Here is a 22518-nt window from a genome sequence, read left to right as displayed (position 1 = left end):
GGAGCTCGACGCGATAACGATAACTAGCTTACGTACAACTACAGCTGATTGCGAATTGCATTTTCTGGGGCGGCGTTTATTTACATCCTATACATTAAAATTATTGGAATTCTGAAGACATTAGCTCACCATTCACATAAATAAATGTGCCAAGTGCGTTTAATGCACTGAGAGGAGTTAGGAACGTGTAATCTACAACCGACAATTGTCCAGTGCACAGGCCTTGGGGCTAAGTTTGTTAGCAGTGTGCGGGAGGGTAATAACATTTATTACACACACACACACACACACAAAACTATGACGATTGATGGCTCCACCCTGCCGTCAGAGCTGCTCGTGATACCACAACCGCTAATTGGATTCTGTGGATTGGATGTGGCACGTCAAAGTGTCCATAAATCCATTTGGGATGCATTCAGCGGAACTCTGCAACGGAAACCTGTGGATAGAGAGAGGGATCGGGCAGCCGTTCAATATAAACTACTGCCTCCAAACTATGAGTTCCCGGTGGCCAAGCCGAAGCGTGTGTCCTATGAGTGGTATCATCCGAAGGGAATACTTAAGCGTAACTGGATGTTAAAGCATCTTCACGTATTGCCATCGGTGGTGGTTCTCTTCCAGGACATAGAATGGAACGATAGCCAGTGGACAGAGAAACAGGTGCAATGCGCCGCAATTGTGCAGGCCTTGAAGAACTCATTGCAGGAACGCAACACCAGGCTATGCCTTGTGCTGCTCCAAAAGTCGGCACCACTTCCTCCCGGCGAGGATACGTTGGCGTCGGAGCGCGCTGCCAGTCTAACAACCGCTTGTGGAATTACCAGTAAAATGCTGTTCATTTTGCCACACACAGAACATCTCATGGGCTACACCCTGCGCCTGGAGTCGGCGTTCTTAGACATGGCACAGTCCTACTATGCACTTATGTCCAAGCGCATTCGAACTCATCGGGATCAGTTATCCGCCGCTCATACAACTCTCAAGATTCGGCATCAGTTCAAGCTGGGCTTTGTGGCTGAGATGCGTCAGGACTTTACCACGGCACAAAAGTAAGCAGAAATGAGATATTAAATGATAACATGTATTAATTGATCAACTTTGCGTGCAGACACTATTTTCAGGCCTATGCAAACTTGGATGAGATACGGATCAATGACGGGAATTGCATGGAGATCAAAACGATTGCCGGATTTCTCAATTATAAGATGTGCAGGCTTATGTTCAAGTTAAAAACTCCAAGGGATTCCATCAATCAGTTCATTATACACATTGAGAAGTACAAAAGTCGCGTGGGCTTCAAGGATTTGGCCTTTGAGCATCACGCCTGGCTAAGTACGCAGTAAGCTGCACACTGCATTAATGTTTATGAGTCATTTACTTCATGATTTACTGCTTACAGACACTCTGTCTTCGCGGAGCTATTCTGTGAGGCCATCAAAAATGGTTTGCCGGCGCTGCAGATTCAGCATCCGGGTATTTACTTCCAAAAAGCTGCCGAGTATGTGATCAAGCGACGCGAAGCTGCTCAACAGGCCAGTGTCGAGCTCTTAAACTCCAACCTCAACTCAACAGATGCGTCGTCCAGTCAAACACAGTCCAATTTGTACACCGAGTTCTTTGGAATACGTGCTGTGAAGACAGGTGATCCTGTTGCCGAGCAGCAGGTGAATGTTCAGTTGTGCGAGCTGGAGCGTAACTATAATCATTCATCGGCTATTATAGCGCTGCTGAGTCAGGCCATGGCACAGTTTAAGATCTACAAATGCCTAAGATTCCGCAAGAAACTGGCCATTGATATGGCCGAGGAGTATCTACTAAGTGGTGATCATGCCAAGGCCTTGACGTGAGTAATAATAAATATAATTAATAGTAACTATTTATAACTTAATTGCCATACAGTCTATACTCTCTAATGCTGCCCGACTACCGTGAAGAAAAGTGGTCAACTATTTTTAGTGATGTGCTGTTGAAGACGCTTCGCTGTGCTCTGCTTTCCGCCTCTGTGGCAGATTACATTGCCTGCAGCATTGAGGCGTTGTCGCTGCGTCATCATGGGGAGCAAAAAGAGCGCGTGCTGCTGCTGGAGAATCTTTGGCAGGTTTTTCAAAGCGTACCTCCAATGCCACAATCCCAATTGACGACCGACATTCAAACGCTTTGGAACAATGCGTTGGCCAGCGTTAAGTCACCAATTCAAATTGATTTAGATAAGATCAGCGATGTGCTAGAACTCTGCGCAACATTCCAACAAGTTCAACTGAACAATAATGATGTGCTGCAGCTGCATCTCATAGTGCGGTGAGTTTGATATGCTTCCTACACCATGTTGACCACGTATAATAATTGTTTATACCCTGCAGCGTTCTAACCGACGTCCCGCTGCGTATACGCAACTTCCATGTGCTGCTCGCCGATGCAAGTAATCCGCAAAACAGCTACAAACTGGAGGCTCTCAAATATTTATGTTTCTCCAACTTGCTGGAACTGCGGCAGCAGAAGATTCCGAAGCAAGGCGAACATCTGGAGCTCAAAACGTATGAGAAGAATATGAGATTAGAGCCAGGCTGTTATTATCAACTGCTGTGCAGCACGGAGGCGCATCAGTTCAATGAGAATACACAGCTGCGTATTGTGCGATTGGAGGCGCATATGGGCACCGATCAAATAGGTGCATTACTCACGTGCAGCGCCAACTATACGCGTCAACAATTCCGACATCACACGCGCCGTCGCGATCTCGATGATAACGTGACAATCAATCCCATTTGCTATATTGCGCCCACGTAGGTCAAATCGCTTCGTACAGGAAGCCAACTACTTATTACTGATGTCGTGCATGTGCAACTCATTTAACGCTCTGTTGAATTTCTATTGCAGCTTCCATTTGAGCACGCAAACGAGCCTTGGACATGTAGCGAACGATGCCCCAACAACAACAATGATGGTTAATGAATACTATCCAGTGGTCACCACAATAAGCAATCCCTATAATGTCTATCTGCAAAATGTGGGCGTGCACATCAGCGTGCCGGTCGAGCTGCGCAATAGCGGTAAGTGAACTGCTCCATTTACCATTTATTAATGTAGAATCATTAACATAAGTGCAATCAGTTTAGAGAATGCAAACATTATTTTTCTTCTATGTTAAGCCAATGTTAAATTAACATTAAGGACGGCACTTTATTATCAAATTTAAATCAGTTGAGAAAATCTAAATAGTTATATGCATATAATTATTAAATTTTGTGGACATGTTGTTGTCTATAATGTTATAGCCTTATCGATAAAGCTTTTAACAGTCTTGACACTTGTATAAACACCTGGAGAATTGCGGCGTGCACAGCCGATGCCCCAAGAGACAATGCCGCACAGTTGACCTTGGTAGACAGCTGGTCCTCCAGAGTCACCGTCGCAGGAATCCTTAACTCCGGGAATTGAGGCGCAGAACATGGTGTTGCTTATTGTTCCACGGAATTTATACTGATTTATGCAGTTCTGGCGGGAGATCAACGCCACGTCAACGCTGCGTACATGCTGTGAGACGGCTTTGCTGCCCTCTGTGACCTGTCCCCATCCAGAGACCTTGATCAGTTCACCAGCCTTCCAGTTGGAGTTGCACAGATTAATTGTTGCAATATTGCGACCCTCTAGGGGAGATTTAAGCTTCAGCACGGCGACATCTGAGTGCAGTGTTTGCGTATTATACGCTTTGGGTGTGAAAACCTTGGCCACGCTGCGACGCACACCCGCATCCGTTAATAATGTGGCACCGCCCACCACCTCAAACCTCGTAGCGGAGATGCCTTTGACGCAGTGGGCTGCAGTCACCACATGAGAGGACGTGACCAAGGATCCGCCACAAATGAAGGTGCCACCGATGCGTAGATTAATTAAATAGGGCACAGTGCTAATGTCCACCGGGCTGCCGCCCACAATGCGGGCACCCGCGTCGTTTGCGGCCTTGCCAGAGATTACCCGGAGCAGGAGCAAAGGCAGCACCACAAACACCGTTTGCATTGGTTTAACATCAACAAGACCAATAGTGATACCAGTTTTATCCGCACATAATGCCCAATATTTACTTTATCCGCTGCCTGACGCGTTTCCTACCCGATCACTTGTACAAATAGAGCTCTATAGTCTCTAGTTCCGACACGGCTCGCGCGTTTGTTTGCTCACGGCTTTATATGTGGCTTCCAGCATTTCAGGAAATAATTATAACATTTTTTTTTTATTGTTTAAATAACAATTATTTGTAATAATTCATTTGGTTGTTTTATCTTCCATCGAAAGTGTAACACCACCAACAACTAATAATCCAGATATAGCGCAAACACAACTGATGTTTTCTATTTAGCTTGACGCTTTTTGACCTTGTGGTCATTAAAACATTTATAACTCCCTCTAATTTATACCCTGTATGACAAGGCAGGAAGAAAAGGGTTTCTTTAATTTAATACATATATTCCTCATAAATGGATTATTGAAAAAGAGTTTTTGATATTCATAAAAAAAGGAGTAAAAATAATATTTTATAAACTAGGAATAACGGGTGTAGCATAAAAAAGAATATTGCTTCAATATCGCATTCTTTATAAATTAAATTTTACAATTTAAATTAAATATAAGGTATCTGCAAGTCGGTTACTTCATGATTTATGCAAATTAATGCAAATTTAACGATTTGTAAAATTTTTAATACTAATCGCTGTCAAATCGAATAATTATAAAAAACGATTTAAAAGAAAATGGTATAATTTAAATATCATTGATGACATATATTTTCAACAAAGAAATTAAATACTCATTGAACAAGTGATTTATTGTGAATTAAAATATTAAGAACGAAATGAATTTTGGAACAACGCGTCAAGTCAAAAACATCATTTATTCAATCTGAAGTTCTCTTAGAGTTTGCTCAATAAATCTGTAGACACGTGGACTGGCGACACTCGTATACACACCCGGATAGGCAGGACGTGCACAACCAAATCCCCAAGAGACAATGCCACAGACTTGGCCGCGAAAAACCAATGGACCCCCAGAGTCACCAGAACAGGAATCCTTAATGCCTCGAATGGCGGCACAGAGCATGGAATCGCTGAGCAGCGCCTGGCCAGCGTAGGCCAGTTGACACTCCAGATGGGGCAGCACACGAACATTGGTTGTGCGCACTTGGGCAGCTGGATATCGATTATTCTCCCGTGTCACGCCCCAGCCACTGATGCGGACATAGGCATTGCTTGAAGGAGGAGTACGGCAGGGTGCAATGGTGGCCACTTGACCGGGAGACAGAGAAGCTGGCGTTGTCAACCGTAGTATGGCCACGTCCATGTCAAAATTGCTGGGTCTGTAGTCCGGAGCGATGTGAAAGCTGTGAACATTACGCACCACAGAAGCTTGTTCCTCCAGTCGACTGGCACCTGCATGGACAGTGTAATCCTTCGCCTTGGCACCATAAACACAATGGGCAGCACTGAGCACACTTCTCGGAGTGAGCAGAGATCCTCCGCAAATAAACCTGCCACTTTGTCGCAGATAAACCAAGTAAGGCACCTGTCCAATGCTCGTCTCCTGGCCCCCCACAATGCGTTGTCCATTCGCAGCAACGATAACGGTAGAGTGCATCCAAAACAACCATAACCAGCTCATGGCGTGCCCAGACTAAACTATCTAAATGTATATGCAACCATGCCTCAAACTACAATTCTAAACCAATTTATTATTGTACGCTTTATGCCAATAACAATCTGTAATTGAAAGTAACCATTTCAAAGAACCTTACCTGCACAATATCATTTAATAGATATTACTCGTACTATTTGAGTGAGATAATAGAAAGTATGACAAAAGATCGAGATGATAATTTGGAAACTAAAATTAGTGATGCAAAAATACATAACAAAAATTGAAAACAGAGTTAATGAAATATGATATTGGATAATATAAAATTGGATCACAAAATTGATGACTGAATTGAAAAGTAACTTAAATAGGTGGAATAATCTAATTAAAGAATTAAGAAATGCAATTTAGCAGTGCTTCAGCATCATGCTCTTCACGAACATGGTCATTGATAGACTACTAAGTCTCGTATAGGCACCAGGATAACCGGAGCCACAGCCAACGCCCCAGGAGACAATGCCTGCTGTGCGTCCGGCATAAAGAACTGGACCTCCAGAATCACCAAGACACGCATCGGAACAATTTTGGCCCAAGGCACAAAACATATTGCTGGTGAAGGGACCAAGAACACCCAAGCGTTGGACGCACTCCTGTTGCTTCATCATGGTAACATTAGCTCCTTGGAGACATTGATTCCAGTTGCAGCCCTGTCCAATTTGTCCCCAGCCAATGATTGTGAGATTTGCCTGTTCCGGCAGCTCATTAAAGTCAACTTGAATGGTGCTCGCCTTGCCAGCAATGTCGAAGGGTTGATACAATTTGAGAATGGCAATATCCGAGTCGTAGCCTCGCATTCCATATTGGGGCGACACCAGAGAGAACCACGCTTGGCGTACATGTGGAAGAGGTGACACATCTTCCACACATTGTTGCTGCGCATGAACATACAAATCCTGCACCTGATCACGGTTCTCCAGGCAATGAGCAGCAGTCAACACGCAAGTTGGCGAAATGAGAGTTCCACCGCATATGAATTTTCTGCCACGTCGCAGTGCCACCAGAAATGGATAATCCCTAACAGGCACCGTCTTGCCAGCATAGATTCTGCCCAATTCCTTGTTAGGTGCGCCATTCAGCAGCTGAATCAGCGTAAGCCAGGCCAAGAACTTTAACCACATTGCAACTGCAGAAACTTTAGGAATGTGAGTTTATATAGTCGAAGGTCTCAACATTCCTCAGCTAATTGAAGACAGATAAGCAAACCCATCACATTCAAATAATTTATTGACTCTACAAAGTCAAATTACACACATATTTTGATATGTACATAATTTTTTAAGCTTCGTTTCATCGAGATTTGTACATATTTTCAAATTAGATGTATATGGGAATGGTAAACTGTTAATTGAAGATCTTGAAATTCTCTTTTATCATTCCGAAGAACCATACTCTAGTTTCCAATATTTAACACTTTAAATTTTCGAGGATAATGACAACATATTTCTACACGAAAGTATGTAATATTCAATTTTTTGTTTATTTGTTATATTCTACGAAATGATTTACTTATTTTCTTAGTGGAATTTGTGCTATAAGATTATACTTTAGGCTTAAATATAGTTGGCTTAGGAGTACTCTTCTACCATGTCGAAGAACCATCTTCTGACCACAGGCACGCTGGTGTAGACGCCTGGTAATTGACTGGCGCATTCGAAGCCAAAGGATACAATGCCCACAAGTTCACCACGATAGACCATTGGTCCGCCGGAGTCGCCGTCGCAGGAGTCACGTTGATACGGCTTCGATGCACAGACCATGGAGCGGGTTATGTGCTGCTTGCCACGATAAGCGGAGCGACAGGCAGCTGTTGACCACATGGGCATCAGGACACTGTGCACTTGACGTGCTGTTTGGGAAGATTTGGTTGACACTGCACCCCAGCCGGAGACCTTGACCAGTTTGCCAGGTGGTGCTGGTTGGGCGGCGAGTTTTATAGTCTGCACACTGGGACCGGACATTTCCTGATCAAGCAGCAGCGCTGCCACATCCATGTTCATTGTTTTCATGCTGAAACCTGGAGGAGTGGCCACCAAGTTCACCATTCTTATAATGGCATTTTGATCGCCCTGCTCGGATGTGCCACCAATGACACGGAGATCGGAAAGATTTACGTTGTAGACACAATGCGCTGCAGTAATAACCCAGCGTGATGTTATCAAGGAACCTCCGCAGATTTCTTCATCTGTGGAAACCTGCACCAGATACTTGAGATCCTTAATGTTCGCCACATAACCACCAATAATGCGTGGATCTATGAGTTGTGTTCCGTCGACCAAATGCCAAAAGCTGGTCAAAAACAGTGTCAAAAGCTGTGGGCAAATAGCGTGTCTTACAAACATCTTGGAAATCAGGAAAAACTAATGATTTTTGGTCATGATTCGTGGCTTTTATACAATCGCTGAGACATAAACAAATCTGAGCGGAACTCCAGATCAACATTTACACAATTGTTTTTCTCGCAAACTTAAAAAATTAAGTATTTGCTTGAGTGGAAGTTTAAGAGAGATCTTATCAACTATGAAACTTGGTTTTAAAGAGTAGAGAATGTTCTCTTAAAAATATTAATAATTTGTGATAACATGCTTAAAAAATTGTGTGGTGTGATTGTTGTTTGTGGATTACGAATAGGCCGACACAAGAGTTATTTAAGAAACTATTTTAACATGATCTATCAATAATAATAATTATTTTTTAATGTTACATTAATTATTTGCCATTGTGTTGGCTATCCACTCTCGTATACTTTCCACTCTGGTGTAGACACCTGCATAATTAGCTCTGGCACAGCCCATTCCAAAGGAAGTGATGCCAAAGAGTCGATTATTGTAGACAGCAGATCCGCCAGAGTCGCCGCTGCATGAATCGCCACTTTCGCCGCCGGCGCAGAACATGTACTTGGTAATGGTAGCCTGGTCTCTGTACTGAATTCTACAAAGACGTTGACGGATGACTGTCACCCGGACAGATCTCAAATTAGTTACAGCATTGCCTCCCTCTCTGGTGGCGCCCCAGCCTGCAATGCGAACCTGAGTACCTGGTCGTGGCATTCTTTGAGCCAATGCAATGGTCCCAATATTCGTGCCCGTCATCTCCGAGGACAGTTTCAGCAACGATGCATCCATGTTCATTGTCCTGCTGGTAAATAGAGGTGTAACTGCGAGATAGGAAACGGTTCTTAGGACACCATCAGTGCCATTGAGTCGGGAGGTGCCAGCAATCACATAGAAATCGGAGGCAGTGTAACCAAAGACACAATGGGCGGCAGACAGAACCCACAGAGAAGAAATTAGAGAGCCACCACAGAAGCTTTCGGAGCCACGATGCACTTGCACCAAATGTGGCATCGTGCTGATCGAGGCCGACGGTCCCTGCGAAATCCTTCCCTGACCGCTGTTGCTCACAATTCTGGAGGAAACTCCATTTGCAGAGCTTCTACGATTGTTACTTCTTTGGTTTCTTCTGTTTCTGCGATTGAGTCTTCTCGTGCCCCGATTCCGTCTTCTCGAGTTGCCGCTCACAATGCGAGCCTGGGGACGCCTCAATGCCGTGCTGCCTCGAACTCTTCCTGGGCTGTTGTTGTTGCTGCCACCCGCAATGCGGGACTGTACTTGGTTACCATTGGAGCGGCGTGCATTGCGTGTTCTCTGTCCAGCTGACTTTGCCAACTGATCCAGCAGAAGTATCAAAAATATCAGATACAACCAACGGCAACGCATCTCGGTAGCTGAATGTGTGCGAATCAACCTTGGCATGGCTTTTATGCTCAGGCATTTGGCAAAAACATTTACCAAGACAACTGTGCAAATAAATTTTCACAATAAGATTTACTTGAATGGTCCATAAAAAGACCTTGCTTCAAAGCTAAGTAGTGACGTCAAGTAGATTCCTAAGACGAAAACATAGACAAATACACCTGAACTTTGTTAAGTGAAGTATCTGGGTTTAATCCTTGATGAACGATTAAACAAATTTAAACTCTTAATCGATTCGTAGGTCAAATATAGATCAGTAAGACATTGACCTCGAGTAAAAATCGGATGAGTTTTGATAAAGTTATGATTGTTTATATCTGAAAAAATTTTTTTACTATGGTTACTGTAAAATTACGTTTTTCTTAAATCACTTTTTTTTTTTTAATTAAAAGATTTACAAATCAAATACAGTTATAATACTCAATGGCTTACGCTAATCCTAATCTTAAATGTTAACCTAATTTAGTAGCAATATCTGTCCATAGTGTCTGCTATCCAATCGTAAAGATTTGGCACACTTGTGTAGACTCCTGGACTATCCCTGTGGGCACAAAGATTCGCCTTGCCCCAGGAGACAATGCCCACCAACTGACCATCGGCATTGACAGCTGGTCCTCCAGAGTCAGCGTCGCAGGCATCTTTAGTGCCGGGCACAGAGGCACAGTACATGCTATCAGTTATGTTCCTATAGCCTTGATAGAGTTGCTGGCACTTCTGCTGTGATAGCACCTGCACCCGAACACTGTGCAGTTGATTGGGCAACTGCAGAGAACGTTCATCGGTCAATCCCCAGCCAGAAATGCGCAATAAGCTACCAGGAAGTGGTGCTTGCATTGCCAGGGGAATGGAAGCAATGTGTAATCCCTGAAGCGGATTTTGCAGCTGCAACAGCGCCACATCGTTATCCAGTGTGGTATGATTATAAAGACTGGGCAAGAGGATCCGATTCACAGAGCGTGCATTGCGCATATCCCTTAGAAAAGACACTCCACCACGCACCACATAATCCGAGGGCTTGTGCTCCTCCCCCTGCATGCAGTGGGCGGCGGTGAGGACGCAGCGTGGAGTGACGAGAGAACCACCACACTGAAAGTTACCGTGTCGTCTTATGTTCACCATATGCGGCTGCAGATTCACCCCAATCCGATGACCGCCCACCACACGACGTACTCTGTTAAGACTCATCTCAGCCAGGCCAAAGGCAACAAAATTCCCAAGCAGCAATAAAATAATCCGCATCTCGAGCGTGTCTTCGTTGCAATATAGTTTACGATTCGACTAACGTCGCGCTACAACTGCAACCTATTTATATGGCTAAGAAGGGAAACCTCAAATGCTCCAAAAGTCCCCCATCCAACGTAACTGACCTTATCCAACAACATCGACTCGATGTTACACAGACGAGCACTGAAAACACCTGTGAACACTGTTTACACACAGCATTAAACTTGCCGCCCATATGGAATCCACAAAGTGGAACTTGAATCGTATTGCTGTGCTACTCACACATTGTACCCACATTTTGTACCACATTAAAAAACGTACATTTAAATTTCGTTAAAAAAAATTGCCTTCCTCTAGATGTAGAAATTCAATGCTAAGAGTCACCCTTTTGGAATTTTGAGAAGTCAAAATTTTAATTCTCAAGTTTTTACTTTTAACCGACTTCTTATATTGTAATTATTATGAAACAACACTTTAAACTTCATTCTGAGACTCTTCATTTTTCTGTAAAAAATCATGGGAAAATAAACAAAAATTTTGACTTATAAAGTGGCTAGGTCAAGGGCGCGACCAACTTCAAACTTTTATAACTTTGTCAAAACTGGACCGATTTTCAAGCGGAATGTCATTTTGATTTTGGTTTGGCCTCTTAATTCATTCTGCATTCAAATTTTATTCATTTTGTAAAAAAAAATATTTTCCGCTAAATCATGGGTTCGATGCTAAGGGTCCCCCCTTTGATATTTTGAAAATTCAAAATTTTAAATCTCAAGTTTTCACTTTTAATCAACTCCTTATATCATAATTAGTATAAAACAACACTTTAAATTTGATTCTGAGACCTTTCATTTTTTTGTAAAAAATCATGTCTAATCGGTCATAAATTTTGACTTGTAAAGTTGCTTGGTCAAAGGTTCAACAAACTTCGAATTGTCATAACTTTGTCAAAACTGGACCGATTTTCAAGCGGAATGTCATTTTGATCATGGTTTGGACTATTTATTTATTCTGCATTCAAATCTAATTCATTTTGTAAAAAAAAATATTTTTCTCAAAATCATGGGTTTGATGCTAAGGGTCCCCCCTTTGATATTTTGAAAATTCAAAATTTTAAATCTCAAGTTTTCACTTTTAATCAACTCCTTATATCGTAATTAGTATAAAACAACACTTTAAACTTGATTCTGAGACCTTTCATTTTTCTGTCAAAAATCATGGGTAAATGAACAAAAATTTTGACTTGTAAAGTGGCTAGGTCAAGGGTGCGACCAACTTTAAACTTTCATAACTTTGTCAAAACTGGACCGATTTTCAAGCGGAATGTCATTTTGATCATGGTCTGGACTCCTAATTCATTCTGCATTTAAATTAAATGAATGTGCTTAAAAAGGTTATTTCCCTCTAAATCTTGGTTTAAATTTAAAGGCTCTTCACTACATTAACTATTTTAAAATACTCCAGCTTTAGTAAATTTTCCTTAATTTATTTGCACAATTTCAATGAAATTTCAATTTATTTTATACAGTTTTTCTTACGACGGATGTGTCGACCGGACGGCAGAAGCTGCATGCCCAGATCCAGATCGATGTGGGTGAATTGTCCGGACATGGCAGCAACACGGCGACATATTACATCTTTAGTTTGGTTGAGACGGAGATCAAACTGCAGCAACGTCTTAGCTACACTTTGGATGTGGATCGCAGTGCAGGAGGAGGAGGAGCTGCCAATGTCAGTCACAGTACCACGCCCAACAGTTCCGAGACAACGCCTGAGCATGTCAAAGTTATAACCAATAGCCTGGCAACAATATCGCCGGTACAGATCGAGTATTTGGATGAGACCAGGCTGCGCAAGTCACGGGAGGACACCTTGATTGTAAGATGTGTTGGTGACTTTAAGTTTAGTGCCCGCTTCTATACTCTCAACCGGCGACCATTGGGTCAAGCTTATCGTGGTGAGAACTTCCTTCTGAGAGCCAACACGGAGGTCGTGGCTGTGGACGATGTGGAAATACTGGACAGCTTCTTTATATGTGTAAGTGAAAGCTTTCCACAATTGCAGCTCACTTATAAATACTTTGGGTTTCTCGACAGGATCACAATTTAGTGCAATCAAACTACAGTTTTAAGCGTAAAAAGTATACCAACAAGTACAGAGCTGGTGACCAGCTGGAGAGTGTGATTGTGCTGCGCACAAATGCCACGCTTCAGGATTGGACGACTGCTCGGGATCTGGAGCGCTCCAAGTCCGAGGAGAGTGTGTCCAGCAAGTTTATAAGTCGACAACAAAAGATGCCGTCAACGGGCAACATTGGAGATGCACCTCCTCCAGCGCCAGCTGCTCCAATGAGCGGATACATGAGCAAAAGCCTAATGTCCAAAATTCCAACAAGCATGACCATCATCAATAACAACACTGGACTGCAGGTGGCCAATGCGGGGATCATGAGCAACTCAATACATTCGGATGATGGTAAGCTGAGTCTCAGCGGCGCTGAAGATAGCGCAGTCTTGCCAGTCGCTGGACAGGATGCACCCAAAAGCATGCGGATCATATTCAACAAAGCGCTGGAGGCGGTTCAGGCAACTGGACATCATCGTGGCTTCATCAAAGGCGTTTACACGCTGGACTCTTCAGCGCCGACGACGATCCCCAAATTTGGTGTGTTTTGCATACGTTGGCGACGACCAGGCGTTAAGGAGGAGAATGAATCCAAGTTTATTATAAGTGGCCTTGATATAGCGGAGCCGCCGCTAAACATTTACTGCACCATTGAGGAGAAGATGTTTGTCAAAATGCCCATGGCCTTCAAGGTGGTGCTAAAGAATCCCACAACGCATGTACTCCATCTGATAGCCACGTTGTCCATTAGCAAATCCGATAATTTCATATGTTCTGGCCATAAACAGGTGATTTGTAATTGATTTTCTTATTACTGCATTTGTTTAAACAATTTTCCGCTTCCAGGTGGACGTTTCCATCATGGCATATGATGAGAAGGAGTTGGTCTATAATTTATATCCACTGCAAGTGGGTTGGCAGGATCTGCCTGTGCTAACGCTGGAGTACAACACAAAGGCCGATCCTCAAAAGAATGATAGCCAGAATGTGCTGCTCGATGAGCTCGTCCAGCGTGCGCTGCCCAAGCGCGTTTTTGTGCTGGTAAGTATCACTAAATGCTGTATAAGTTATTTGGATTAATCCAAGAATTTCATTTTGTTGCAGCCACCGATGAAGCAGCTGACCAAGTAATTTGTTGTTGGCAACTCAAATGTCATTTGTTAATTTAAGTGTTTTAAAGTCTTAATATATCATTGTGGTATGTAAAAATGCAAGTACTTCTAAATTTATCTTTATTTGCCTAAAGTTAAACAAAAGCTGTTTACAACAAGAACAATATTATTTAGACAGACCGACAGACAGAAGGACAGACAAACAGACACATACATATATAAAGTTATATTTATAGTTACATTTAGAGCATAATACTTGAGTGTGTTTATGTGTATGTGTGTGTTTTTGTTGTGTTTGTTGTGAGCTGAGTTGGGAATAGTGATCAAAATTATATTTCATTAAATTATACTACATAAGCTTTCATTAAATGTTTAATAGCTCTTATTATTTATTTTGAGTTTTTCCTTCCAATAATTATTTAGTTCAGATATTTTTGAATAAGTTGCCTCAAAAATAGTTTTCAGTTAATAAAACTATATTACTAAATGAAATCACTTTTCCTAGCTCTGTTTGTAAGTGTGATAGCAAGAAACTATTATGAAAAGGGCTTGATAAATATTCTTGTTAAATAATTAGGATTTGCCTGTGCCCACTGCGAGTTTTCACATCCGCAATACCGTAACAAATATGCATATAAATAATTAATAAATATATGATTTAAATACAGTATTAAGTTGTCGCGTGCTACTTTATTAATCAGATCTCTTGCCGCTTGATGGAAACTTAAAGACGCCGCCACCTTTTCTTTGGTTACGATTCTCGCTCTACAAAAGGACAAGATAAACATTATTAAATTATGTTCCAGTTAATTTAATAGTTTAGTTAACTCACCAGCAATCTATTGCCAAAGAGCATCTTGGCCTTATCCTCCTCTTGGGGCGTGGCACGCTCACCAGCTGACAGAACCGGCTGACGTCGATGGATTTGCAGCTTCTGTTTGATGGCCTGCGAGACGATAACCCGTTTACTAACCGACTTCATGGCCAGCAGCAAATCCAGCCAGGTCCATGTGACATTGTGATACTCTAGCGTTGGTATGACCAGCGAGTAGTCGGTGATATCCTCCAGATTCTTCTCCTTGTTGCCCTTGTAGCTGACACGCACAGGAACCTCGGGAATTTTAATATATATAAACAATTTGTTCTTCTCCGCGCGCTCCTTCATCTTTTCCACGTCATCCTTTTCGATTTTCACATAAAACTCGGAATCCTTGGCGCTCTTTTTGCTTTTGGCCGTTCGTTTGGACACTGTCTTGGCCTGTAAATTCGTTAAGGAGGCCGAACTGGTGGAGGCATTATCGTCCAGCTCATCGCTGACCTCTGTCTCAGATGCATCGCGATCCGGGAAGCAGAACTTCAACATGGTGCTATAGAACTTCTTGGTGATTGCTATCGTTATAGGTGCCACATTGATCTCAAAGTGATCCTTGACAGAAATTCCACCCACAGGCGGCTTCTCGCGACAAAAGATGCGAAGGACACGCTTGTGCGTATCCACGGGCATATCCTTCTGAATCTCCGTGGCCAGGAGGACATCGCGATAGATCTCTCGTGGCAACAGGTTCTCCATGCGTATATTGCCCAGCTCCAGGAGATGCTCCACCGAATCATCACTCTTTGACTTTTTGGTATAGAGAAAAGCGCTCAGAACCAAGTCCGCAATACCAATCTGACCATCTGTTTCCGTGAGACGCCACTGGGCACGCTTGAAGCAAATCTCATTGGCCCGCACCATGGTCACCGACTTGTCCGAGCGCACATTGGAGATTTTACTGAGCTGGGAGAGTTGAGTTTCCTTGTAGCACAGCAACATCATGTCCAGCTCCTCGCTGTAGGTGTTCAGCTCCTCCTTGCTGTCCCGGATCTGTTGCTGAACACGCTCAAAGTCGATGCGTAACTCGAGCGTGTCACCTTCCTCGACGCGCTCCTTGCTGATCAGATGAATGTCCTTCTCCAGGGATCGTATCTTCATTAACAGACTCCGTATGACCGTCTGCTTCTGTTGTATGGGTCGCTTTTGATCCTCCGTGGAGTGCAATTGGAGTTGGAAACGCATCCGGGCCAACTTCTCGGCTGCCTGCTTTCGCTGTGGCTCCACATAGAGCAGAAGATTGTTGACAACATCCAGGATCATTGCGTACTGCAGTGAATTGGTAAACACGTCCAGGTCGTGATGCATCAGCGTAAAGGCATCCATAGGATCGTCCTGCTTCTCCCAAGGCGATAGCGTTTCCTCGGATGGCGGCGGCGGCACCTCTGTGATGCTGTTGGGATCGATAGCATCGCCATAGCTGACATAGAAGAATTCGCACTTACACTTGGACACGATGCGTTGCAGCTGCACCGGCTGTGCCTGGCCAGAGTTGTCGCTGAGAAAAGCGCCGACTGTTTCGGAAACAACACCGCCCACACTGCGTCCACTGCCCACGAGATGTGAAATATCCTCGGGCAGGTGATTGTTAATCACTGTCTCATCCTTATCCTGTATATTGTCCACCGTCAGCCACATGATCTCCCGCTCCAGCAGGGAATCATTGTCTCCAGCACTGACTGTTGCATAGTACTGCATGCACTCGAGCAATCCCTTCCAGGTTGTCTTTGATATAAGTGAACGATCTCGCCACACAGGGCGATGTTCACGTTGAAGGATCTCCGCCTTGGCCGCACTGATAATCACATAACCCGACGTCTCACAGCCCTTGAGCAGCACCTGGGAGTTGACTAGACTGATGGACCAATTCTCATGGATTATATCCTGCATGGAGCATGCCTGCAGTCCCTGCAGCTGCAGTTCCCTGGACTGTGTGCTATGGTCATCACTGTACACATTGAACTTGTGATCCGCCTCCGCAATGAGCTGTTGCAGCATGGCTTTGGCGTGCACCTGACCTGGAGCCTTCTTAAGCGAGGTGCTCGCATTGGCAACTGCAAAAGATGAGGGAGGGAGGAGAAGAAGGGATTAATAAGAGAACTGTTCAACTGGCATGACTACTTACTGGGCAACACTTCGCTGCTTGTGCTGGACAGTGTTATGGTGCTATCGCTCCGCTTGTGCTTCAGCACATTGGAGTTGGCCGCCTCCTTCCTGTAGCTTTTAACCGCCTCTGTGGACAGATTGTTCTTCAGCTTTTGCGACTTCATGAAGGAGTCAAATAGTGCAAATGCCACATCCCGATTGCTCTTTGTCCAGGCACCTTTCAGATCATAGACCACCAGCTTGTGTGTGGGTGTCGATGACTTGGTTTTGGCATCCTCCTCCGCATTGCTGGCCGTCGTTGGCATTAGTGCCTCCCGACCATACGAAACTTTCGCCACACTCAGAAAATAGAAGCGCACAATTTTAAAGGCATCCGCAGCACTGGCCAAATTCTCAGAGCTGCTGTCCAGCTTCTCGGTCACAATGCTCTTTAGCCAGATCTCTGCGTCGTTGAGCTCACAGTTCATGTAGACTGTCGACCAATCGGCACGTGGTCTATGGATCAGGCCATCATCAATGGGATTTAGTGTAAGACAATATTCGGAGCTGAAGGAAACACGTCGTCCATTCAGCTGGAAGCCCTTGTGTAGAGCATGTGACATCCAGTAGAGCACCTGAAACTTGTGCAGACACATCTGCAGATTGGCCTTCTTGTAGTGCCGACTCAGCTGCTTCTTGCGAGGACGCACATTATTGAATACCGGACCACGACGTGTGGGACGCGTTACGCCCGACAGGATGAGCTTGAGACTCTCAAACCAACGCAACGTGCTGCCGTACAACACAAGACTGGGTATGTCTAACTCCACCTCCTCGCCCACCTTTGGTTTTGTTTCAAAAGATGCCCAGATATTGAGATTAAGCGAGCGAAAAGCACGGAAGGAATCGTGCACCTGGTTGCTTGAGTACTCCGGCAGCTTATCGGGAGCACAGGGCATAACAGCATGATGATCATTTGGATTTGCAAGACAAACCCAATTCAGCTTAAACGTCAGCTTCAAATTGGGAAAATGCAATAGACGACAATCATCGTATCGAGACGCAGTTCTCACAGTCACCTGGCAGAGTATTATAAAAGTTAAGATATCATTTATAAATCACAATTAAATACTCACATTGAGTTCACCCTTGAACATGATCTTGGCATTCGTCCAGACAATGCCGCAATTATTCCACGTTAGCTCCATTTCCTCTGTGGTGTTGTAGGGATCCAAGGAGGCATGCAGCAGCACTGTAAATTGCTTGGCAATCAGAGTCAAGCGGCCATGCAACAATAAACGCAATTTGTCCCAGAATGGTAGCGTTGGACTGGGATCCTTGGAGGGTGCTGAGATCTTCTCAAAGCTCAAATTGCACTGGGCCATGACGGGCTCCCAGCAGGGACCAAAGGCATAGCTGCAGCTCTCCAGCTCACAGTCGAAATCGTGATAGAACTTAATCGAGGGCATGCTGCGCTGCACGACGTCCGTCTGGAAGGGTTCACCCACCTCCACGAAGACATCACGCTTGGCACGTTTCGAGGCCATCTGCTCGGCGCCACACAGATTTCCATAGAGTCGCATGCTCTTCACATAAAACATGGGCTGTGGAAAATCACTGCAGATGAAAGGTATTTGATTAATATATGAAATTTTAAGAATGATGAGCATTCTATACGCACCGCAACATAAACTTCCATTCGGAGCAGCTGACGTTGACGCCGCGACACCAGAGTGTAGTGAATTGGAGTCCCTCCTCTGGCCAGGGACTCTCGGAATCGATTTCCCGCATGGTACGCGTTACATTCTCATAACCATGTATGGAGGTATCTGCCATTGCCAAGATTTCCACATCCGTCATAATCCAGGCGAGCAAACGAGTGCGAACTGGACCGCTCTCTCGTATCTTCTTCGAGCGCTGTATGTAAATCTCAGCATTCTTCTTGACGAGATTCGCGTAAAGACTTTCGATGGTGCCGGCGGGGACAAGAAGGCGCTCGGAGCAGAGTTCGCCAATCTTCTTGTCGAACAACGCCTTGCGCTTCAGACTCTCCAGATATTCGTCCACCAACAATACATAATTGTCACGCAGCTTCACCTCAAAGGGATCATCACTAATCTCGAGCAGAAATTCCTTGATTTTAATGACCAAATCTCTAGGCAGCGGTGAATTGACGGTGAAAGGCTTTTTCTTATAATTGTGAACCAGCTTGAGCCATTTAAAGTGTGTAACACACTCATTATTGATGGCGTCATAGAAGTCATGATCATAAGGGAAGATTGCCTTGAAGGAACCAATTGTTGTCTCCCACACTTTGTTCGAGGGCAGCACAAAGCCTGGAAAGTTTTGTCGCTCGTAGCTGAGCACCTCCATGTGCGGTCGGGACTGTATTTTCAGCTCCTTGACCGTAAAGATATGTTGATCATCGATCTTGACAAATACATTCTCTGCATAGATAATACTGTGATCTTTGTTGCTAAAGAATAGGTTCTCCACAAAAAACTGTATTGAGTGGCGCTCCGATAGCTTCAATTCGCAGATGGTGCTACGCTCCGCCGACAGCTCAATAATAAGCGAGCGTTTGGGCTTCGGCGTTTGCAGCTCGACAGGTGATGATGGTACTGCCAGCTCCGTTTTCAAATCCTTCATGTCCCGGACTAACGTTAACAGATGCATGTGCAAGTTGGAGTTCCACATGGCTTCAGTGTTGCCGGGTATATAAATGGATAGCTTGCCGAGAGAGTTCTCCATTTCTGAATACTGCTCATGCTCCAGGCGAATCATTTTACAGTTGGCAAACACATCCGAAAAGTCTGTAAGACAAAGCGACGAGGCTGTCATGGAACGCATGATTGCCATTTGAAACTCCTCCAGCTTTAGTGTGGTAAAATGCTGTGATCGTGTCAGATTAATCTCTGAGAAGCTCAGCAGCATATAAACATTGTGATGATTTACAAAATACGCCGTGATATCCTTAACCTTAACGGAGACACGCAGAGATGTGCCTTGGTACTCCTCGGAGCTGTTACTAGGTCGTCGTTGTATCAGCTTCGCGCGCTTATTCCCAATTCCTCCATACTGCTTGACACACATCATCGACATGACAATAAATTCAGCCAATTGCATACTGTACTCGGTGCGGAAGGTGTGTATGGAGATATCCAACTTGGTTGTATTCGCATAGGAGCACAGCTTAACCAGACTTACGCCCAGGAAAAATGGTGAGCCCGGTGAATGTGTCTTCTTCAGATTGTTGGTATCATTGTTGGAGTTGCCCAGATTAGACCACAGTGTTTCCACCATTAATTCCATACTCCATTGCCGCTTGTTCAGCAACAAATTGAGAAACTTGTTGCGATACAGCGAGCTGCGTTTCTCCTCAATCTGCTCCAGCAGAAAACGTGTGTGGCTCACACTCATGGCAATGTGCTGATCATCCAATTTCATGAGCAGCGAAACATTCCACAGCTCAGCGCATCCCTTGACCACAATGCGTTGCATTATCCATTCCAGGATGCCGCCATCGCGACGTTGTTTAGCTGGCGACGTGGCTGGAGTCACTGCATCCAAACCCAAATTGTCCGGCAGTGACATTTGCTTGTTGCCCAGCTGAAGCAGTTGATGGCTGCTTGCCCGTTGGCGTGCCAAAAAATTATTATTTACAAAATCATAGATCTCGCTGTGATTGTAAATTATCTGGAATGTCTTTAGCTTGACATATAGATTGAATATGTCCTTCTCCAGCTGCAAGTGATTAAGTAGTTAATGGTTATCCTTAAAGGGGCTTATTTCGTTAACTTACCACTGAATCAATGGTAAACTGTTCCACAAAAAGCAGCTTCTCATATTTGGTATCAATGTCTAGATGCTGGAAAACTAACTTGGCCAGCATTGAAGGCAACAGCGTCTTTTCATCCACAATCTTTGAGTTGAATTTGCCCGTTATCTAAAAGTAAAACAAATATTACACCTTATACTTGGATAAAGTGTAAGTGCCTACCGTAAATAGTTGTAATTTGGCACTAAAATCATTTTGCGAGTTTTCTTTGACCGCAGAAAATGTTGCTGCCTTGATGCTGAAATTAAAGTTCTTTGGTATTATGGGCGCAAGTTTCTCATAGTTATCATTGTCATAGCTCTTAGCAGCGGGTGTAAGAGCTTTCTGTAAGCGTTTGGACTGCTGGCCTGGATGCGTACGTTTCTTAGCCTCGCTAAGAAACTCGTAGAGTCCACCATGGATAACAGACTTGCAATTATTTATAATCAGACTGAGTGTCTACAAATGGAAAGAAGAATAATAAATGTTTTCTATATCTTAAACAGTGAGACCAACTTACATCCATGGAGAGTGGACCATGTGCAAACAGGGAGGCATCCAGTGCAACATCGAAGCTCACCTCGCCCAGACAAGGACGTATTTTATTAAGATTCTCCAGTGACTGTCTCCTTGCATTGCAATGCCTCAGCATCTTGGCCTGCGCCTCCGTCAGGGCTGCATTAACGAGCAGAACTCGCGCATTCTGTACAATGCTGCCATCCAGATGCAGCTCCTTGGCGGTAGCATGTATAAACCAGCCCGGATCAAAGTCATTATTCATCAGCACCACGGATATATTGTTCACATGAACGGCCATAAACTGGGCAAATGTAATAATACTCGCAGGCACTTTGGTTTGCCGGAAGTCTGGAACACCCCTGACCTCCGACTTTTGTTTACGTGGCTCGTAATAGAAGCCTTCACTGACATCATCCTGACGATTACTATGTATATCCTTATTTATGCGTATGTCCCGCACATAAATTGACAAAAGCTTTGTCACCTCCGTCGTGAAGAAACTGCTGCGCAAGCAAACCTCTTCAATTTGCTATAAGAGAAACATGAAAATATGAAAGTAGTGGAATAATATGGGGGCGGTTAACCGCAGGTTAATTATTTGGCACTTACGACAGAGAAGCCGCTTTTGCTGATGTGGACATTCTTAAGTGACAAATAAGGCAATGAAATTCGTCCAATGCGCACTTTGACCCGAAAACGTTTGATCAGATACCAGCTAATGCCAGTGGGCAGAATCCTAATTAGACGATAAGGCAGAGTAAGCGTTACGAAGCTATATGTATGTAATTCACTTTAGCCCGGTGCGGCTGCACTTACCAGTAAATAAAGAGAAAAAGAAACAAAGCAAATATCAGCAGTTGCAGCAACATGTTCACGGTTTAAATATCATTGCACAATGATAATTATATTTAAATAATTTAAATTGATTAATTATATCTATTAATTTAGAAAAGATGAATAGAAGTGGGTTTCTCGCTCTTGTGTTTTTAGCGTCTGTTGCTCTCGGGCTGGTGTTGGCCCAACAAACAGCTGTTTTTGTTTATGTCACTTTCAGTCATTGTTGTCAGCTTAGCTATGTTATAGCTAGATCTGGTTGTTTTCAGAGTTCGTCGTATGATAGATATATTGAAAATTTCTGTTAGCTAACAGAAACAGCTATTTTCCCGCTAAAAACTTGACAGCACTGGTGTGAAAGACTGCCACCCGGATCAAGGGCTGCCACCCTGCAGAATTTCCCGATCTGGATCGAAAAAAACAAGTACATATCCGAAATTGGGTGTTTTTCATTTTTGTACTTAATTTCGGATTTTTTATTTTCTATTTTCTAGAATG

At 43.9% G+C, this 22518-nt stretch overlaps 8 protein-coding genes across 8 annotated transcripts; 1 reads left to right on the top strand and 7 right to left on the bottom strand.

Moving 5' to 3' along the window:
- Positions 1-46: 46 nt before the first annotated feature.
- LOC117786775 (trafficking protein particle complex subunit 11) lies at positions 47-13991 on the top strand. Its single transcript, XM_034625156.1, has 10 exons — positions 47-1049; positions 1109-1339; positions 1400-1843; positions 1900-2298; positions 2361-2783; positions 2878-3050; positions 12187-12695; positions 12755-13570; positions 13629-13823; positions 13887-13991. The coding sequence occupies exons 1-10, from the start codon at positions 298-300 to the stop codon at positions 13911-13913; spliced, it is 3969 nt and encodes a 1322-aa protein (XP_034481047.1). The 5' UTR covers positions 47-297; the 3' UTR covers positions 13914-13991.
- On the bottom strand, positions 3180-4121 carry LOC117786852 (seminase). Its single transcript, XM_034625265.1, has one exon. It carries the CDS (start codon positions 4015-4017, stop codon positions 3262-3264), a length of 756 nt encoding a protein of 251 aa, XP_034481156.1. The 5' UTR covers positions 4018-4121; the 3' UTR covers positions 3180-3261.
- Positions 4879-5637, bottom strand: LOC117786854 (seminase). The gene has a single exon (XM_034625267.1). It carries the CDS (start codon positions 5626-5628, stop codon positions 4888-4890), a length of 741 nt encoding a protein of 246 aa, XP_034481158.1. The 5' UTR covers positions 5629-5637; the 3' UTR covers positions 4879-4887.
- On the bottom strand, positions 5702-6849 carry LOC117786849 (trypsin II-P29). Its single transcript, XM_034625260.1, has one exon. It carries the CDS (start codon positions 6801-6803, stop codon positions 6033-6035), a length of 771 nt encoding a protein of 256 aa, XP_034481151.1. The 5' UTR covers positions 6804-6849; the 3' UTR covers positions 5702-6032.
- On the bottom strand, positions 7144-8062 carry LOC117786847 (seminase). Its single transcript, XM_034625259.1, has one exon. The coding sequence runs from the start codon at positions 8022-8024 to the stop codon at positions 7251-7253; it is 774 nt and encodes a 257-aa protein (XP_034481150.1). The 5' UTR covers positions 8025-8062; the 3' UTR covers positions 7144-7250.
- Positions 8385-9401, bottom strand: LOC117786614 (trypsin). The gene has a single exon (XM_034624952.1). The coding sequence runs from the start codon at positions 9399-9401 to the stop codon at positions 8388-8390; it is 1014 nt and encodes a 337-aa protein (XP_034480843.1). The 3' UTR covers positions 8385-8387.
- On the bottom strand, positions 9900-10622 carry LOC117786612 (trypsin beta). The gene has a single exon (XM_034624949.1). It carries the CDS (start codon positions 10620-10622, stop codon positions 9900-9902), a length of 723 nt encoding a protein of 240 aa, XP_034480840.1.
- Positions 13992-14557: 566 nt separating the features above from the next.
- Positions 14558-22162, bottom strand: LOC117786769 (protein KIAA0100). Its single transcript, XM_034625140.1, has 10 exons — positions 22003-22162; positions 21796-21922; positions 21188-21715; positions 20851-21126; positions 20653-20796; positions 18532-20594; positions 17987-18467; positions 16891-17929; positions 14727-16819; positions 14558-14659 (listed from the first exon to the last, which is right to left on the bottom strand). The coding sequence occupies exons 1-10, from the start codon at positions 22053-22055 to the stop codon at positions 14588-14590; spliced, it is 6876 nt and encodes a 2291-aa protein (XP_034481031.1). The 5' UTR covers positions 22056-22162; the 3' UTR covers positions 14558-14587.
- Positions 22163-22518: the final 356 nt, after the last annotated feature.

The sequence above is a fragment of the Drosophila innubila genome, assembly GCF_004354385.1.
Source record: "Drosophila innubila isolate TH190305 chromosome 3L unlocalized genomic scaffold, UK_Dinn_1.0 0_D_3L, whole genome shotgun sequence".
Classification (NCBI taxonomy): Eukaryota; Metazoa; Arthropoda; class Insecta; order Diptera; family Drosophilidae; genus Drosophila; species Drosophila innubila.
The sequence above is the reverse complement of the archived record's forward strand: the minus strand, read 5'-3'. Positions and strand labels throughout refer to the sequence as shown.